We start from the raw sequence: 4,834 nt of genomic DNA on the forward strand, positions 1-4,834 counted from the left end.
GACGCTCGCACGGACGGACGGACGCTCGCACGGACGGACGGACGATCATGCGATTCTACAAGCTGCATCTGACTATGTCAGATGAGCTAAAAATCATGATTTTAATGTGAATAAAAATTTGGTACATCCAACATGGATTTTCTGACTGATGTTTCTGTTTCTCCATGATTTTATATCTACAACAAAAATCTAATTAACATGTCTCCTCTTTCAAGAAGTAACATAACCACGACATCAAAACTCCTCATGCTGACACTATATTCCGAATATATATTGTAAGTAATAACATCTATGCTGCAAGTGCACTGTAGCATAAGAATTAACATAATTAAATAAGGTTACCTGATGAAAAGATACAGGACTGACTTCAAAGAAGACCAATGTGTTCCAGCTTGGTACTAGTGATTTGACAACCTTATCTGGTCTTTTGAGTTCTAGGAAAAATAAAAATTAGTATATCTTTCATAACTAGAACTTTAATTGTATTCAATTTCAGCACCCGCCTATGAAGATAATTCATGATTGATACTCTGAAAGAATGATAAAATTTACCAACCAAGTGTACACGGCTGCGTGTATACTTTTATTTAATTATGCATGTATATGTCATTAGTCTGAAGGAAACACCAAATATAAATATGTAAAAATTGAATGTTTTAAGTGCTATAAGAAACTCATAATGAAAGTCATTTTCATGCACCCACCATCAACAGCAAATAAATCAAGACAGCCTCCGTCTGCTTCTGTCCAGGGTGGAACGAGGTACAGTATGTACGCTATTCTTCTACCTTCCAATTTATCATCATGACATAGCAGCACATCTGCAACATCAAACTTTTAATTATGTGCATCAGCAAACCTGCAATTATGCATTCGAAGTAAATTATTAAGAGGAGATTAACATTAACCCATATTATATCACACGTGACAAGTACCACTTTTCACTAGTAACGCATCTATAAGGTACATTCCTATATGGAATATACAGGGTTTAAACTTTAGCAATCACATGCAAGCTAAATGCAGCCACTGGTTTCTTCTAGAGCAGCAATAAATTGCTCACATTACCAGGTAACCAATGCAACTTAATTAGTATAAAATGTTTATAATTGCGTGCGTGCGTGCGTGCGTGTGTTGACTATTTGCCACATAAAAATGGAACACAGCTGTGGACCTATGTTTGTGAAGAATTATTTGTAGTGAGCAATAATCAATGAACAGTTCTTTCACCCACTCTGTGTTCATGTCCAAAAGATGCAAGGCAATTACCTGTGGAGTCATATCTTGATGAATTCATGTCCACTGTTTGATTCAGTGGAATTCCAGTTACATTTATCAACCAGTTTCTGAAGTCTTCATACAACAGCTGTCTGGAAAATTTAAATATATAGAAATTTACTTATAAGATTAGAGATTATTGACATTTGTTTAAAATATGTAAACAATATACCTTACTTGTAAGCAATGCAAAAGAAACATACATGAAATGCATACATGAAATGTAATATATATGCATACTACATTATAATACATAAAATGTATATAGTATTGTACAAATAAGGTGGGAGATGATTGCCAATTGTTCACAAAGGGTAAACCCATTATAAAACAGTAAACAGTAGTGTAAGTTTACTTGAACGTTGCATTTCTACTTGTTTAACGTTTATTTTATAAACAAGTTATGGCAGAATAAGTATATGTAATAGATACAAGCCATCTTACTTAAGTGCATCTATATGTGGTTTACTGCACTCCTTTAGGTCAGCTGTCTGTAATAGAACAAATATATAAACATGCATAAATCCAATAAAATGCATGTAAAATTATTATTTTTATAAGTATAAGTTATATTAGATTTAACAAAAAGAATTAGTTAGTTTAAATATATGAAGACATTAAAATATTATATGTGCTGATACAAATTTTTTTAAATATTTCCAGCATGTATATATATTGAATTGAAAGTAAATCATAAACAGAACACTTGAATCATTTAAATAAAATGATGACCTCACAACTCGGCAGGTCTCTGGCACAGCAGCCAAGAATTTGGTAGCCTGACATAAGATTCACACATCTGGTAATCACCAATGATTTAATTAGTCCTAGGTTATAGATAATTATAAATTAAAATGTTTTATTATCTTGTATAAGAGCAGATAAAAGATGCACTCGATCGTACTGTATATATATATATATCTGCAGTATGAGTGCATGTGTTATCTGCTGTTATATATATATAATAATAATATATATATTTTTACCTGTGATATCACTATAACAATCATTGCTTTTTAGATGGATACCCTGATACAAGGAGTTCATCTTCACATTTCCAAAAAGGTATCCGAGTCAATGAATTGAACAAAACACAGCAAGGAAATGTATTGCAGATAGGTGGCTGCTCCGACATCTGGAAAACAGAACAATACCTTAACATACCTAACTATACATTAAATAATAGATACATTCCTTTGTAAATTATATAACCACATCACAAGCTCTCACATTTAACGTATACTCTCAGGTCCACTTCTCGAGTTTGTACCAGCCACCCGCCACCACACTATAGGACAAGATTGATACAATCCTACTGTACAACACCATTCAGTCTATTATCTAGCCTAGCTCTTAGTACTAAGCCCCGTTCCTTAACTGCCGCAGCGACTGCGGTCCGTAAGCTGCGGGGTGGGGGCTGCTGCCGTAGCCTGCGGCCTGTTAATGAACGTGGGATATAGTATAGAGCTAACTATCTACCATAACTCTGACACACACGGCTCAATAAAACAACAGTTTTTACAGGTGTGGTCAGCTGGAACTTCTATATAATTGAGCACCTATTAGTAAATGTCAATCTTAAAATGGATCAACCTCGCAACACAAGACTAATAGACCTCAAGGGGTTACTCTTGAGGGACAATTAGACACACAGAGGTAATGGCCAGATTTGGGCCGAAAAAAAACGGCGCATGATGAATTCAATAGCACTGCAGTAGGCACGAATGTGGTTTCTCAGCAGGCAGACGCGGGGGGGGAAGTAGAGGGGTTCTGGTCCCCCCACAAAATTAAAATATAAATCGTCTTAAGACAGACGCATTGAGCACGCCGAAAATAAACTTTCACCCTTAGTAACATCTTACTACCTGTTAGGCAGACCTACCCTTTAGCTAGCTTAACGCATCGTGGAGACTCACGCATGACTGGACCCATATCTCACCGCAGACTATGAAACAATCCGCACTCCCTACCATTCTCACGCATTCACTTGCAAAAGAAACAAGTGCCGCGAGCAACCGAGCTCATCTATACGTCTACTGCTGTGACTCTGTGGTGGATGGGGTTCTAAGTAAACACCAGTTAGTTCCAAATTGTTCACAAGATACATGCCGAAACAGTGGAATGCACAGGGAGATCAGGAACATTCTCAAGGAATGTTCGTTGGGATCCAGTTATGAAGTGCCGACGAGATCGCGCGTACTTGAAGTTCTTACAGATTAAAGAGGAACTCCCATGTACGTAGTATAACCTGCTGTATGATACAGGCGTATTCTTCGCTTCACAACTACACTATCTACCGGCCGTACCGCCAGCATCAAGCCTGGCGTTCGCGAGCCTCGTTATCGCTCAGCGCAACTGAAAAACTGAGAATCATGACGTCAGCAAAAAGCCTGCTCGCTGATATGCTGATTGCAACCGTACCAAGCTCCTGATTGGCGCAACGATTCGTGTTTCGCTGCATGCGGGCTGAAATGCAAGTGGTACAGTCGTGAAGTGTAGTGAGCGAACGCGAACCGCCTTTATCATACAGGTTAACGCCAGTAGCAACAAACATTTGCAAGACAGAATAAGGAAAGCACTCAATCCATCTTACACTACGCAAGCAGCAGCTGCCCGTTAGTTCTTATAATGTAAAAAAATGCAAACAAAATTTACAAAATTTACAATAGAAAATTCGTGACGTATAACGTAATAAATTTCATATTTAAGCACTAACCTGGCTTACTCTTTCCCACAAATCGCAAGCATTCTTGAAGTGTTCTGAACTCTCCATTTTTGTAAACTGAAGACAAATGTCCTAAGCGACATCGTCTTATTTGATAGATGCCTCTGAAGAAGTGCCCGCATTATACGCCGGACCGTTTTATCTCTGTTGCCACACAATCCTCCTACGAATGAGCATTCTTCAATTGTCCTTATTGTCACATGTAACTGAACGCTTGTCCTAAACATTTGAATTACATGATAACGAAAATGAACGATGACGTCATACAACTTACAATAAAAAACATACACACGCATTTCAACAAAAACTGGAACCCAGTTACTGAACAAAAATAATATAATAAGTAATACCGCAAGCCATCACCGGAAAACATGACCAGAACCGACAACCGCATGCTCGAATCTTCTAGATTTGACCAGTACTGTCCCTTCTCACGTTCATAGCTTAATCGAGCTTGGTGAGAAGGACGGTACCAGTCAAGCTTCTACTGTCCACTCACAAATTGTTATGGTTTGATGAAAATAGCAGAGCATTATATAGCCAAATTACTGCTAGCTTATACGCTGTGTTAATGCATCTAATAATACTAATAGATCATGAACTATTATAAAGCAACATACAACCAATGAAAAACTTATCTACACGTGAAGTCGCAAAAAGCGTTGGAGCTTAGATAGCCCATGGTCGTGTTACATCAACGAACGCAACAACTCAGTACTATCGCATCAAAGAAACTATGGCCAGTGTATACCTCATTTACGTACATTCATCTGTCGTTAATCGTCTAATTTCTCTCAACTAACAAATCAATCAGGATGTACAGAAAAGAAA

General features: G+C 37.5%; 1 protein-coding gene across 2 annotated transcripts in view; it reads right to left on the reverse strand.

Annotated features, from left to right (window-relative positions):
* LOC106811324 (prolyl 3-hydroxylase OGFOD1-like) overlaps window positions 1–4,834 on the reverse strand; it is an 11,383-nt gene that overhangs the window by 4,524 nt on the left and 2,025 nt on the right. For both annotated transcript variants that reach the window (XM_014814908.1, XM_014814916.1), the window contains 4 exons: window positions 1,723–1,769; window positions 1,270–1,370; window positions 705–821; window positions 343–434 (listed from right to left, as the gene is read on the reverse strand). In XM_014814908.1, coding sequence (XP_014670394.1) covers window positions 343–434; window positions 705–821; window positions 1,270–1,370; window positions 1,723–1,769 — 357 coding nt within the window. The remainder of the gene's footprint in view (window positions 1–342; window positions 435–704; window positions 822–1,269; window positions 1,371–1,722; window positions 1,770–4,834) is intronic.

This window comes from Priapulus caudatus, unplaced genomic scaffold, assembly GCF_000485595.1.
Source record: "Priapulus caudatus unplaced genomic scaffold, Priapulus_caudatus-5.0.1 Scaffold18, whole genome shotgun sequence".
Taxonomy (NCBI): domain Eukaryota; kingdom Metazoa; phylum Priapulida; class Priapulimorpha; order Priapulimorphida; family Priapulidae; genus Priapulus; species Priapulus caudatus.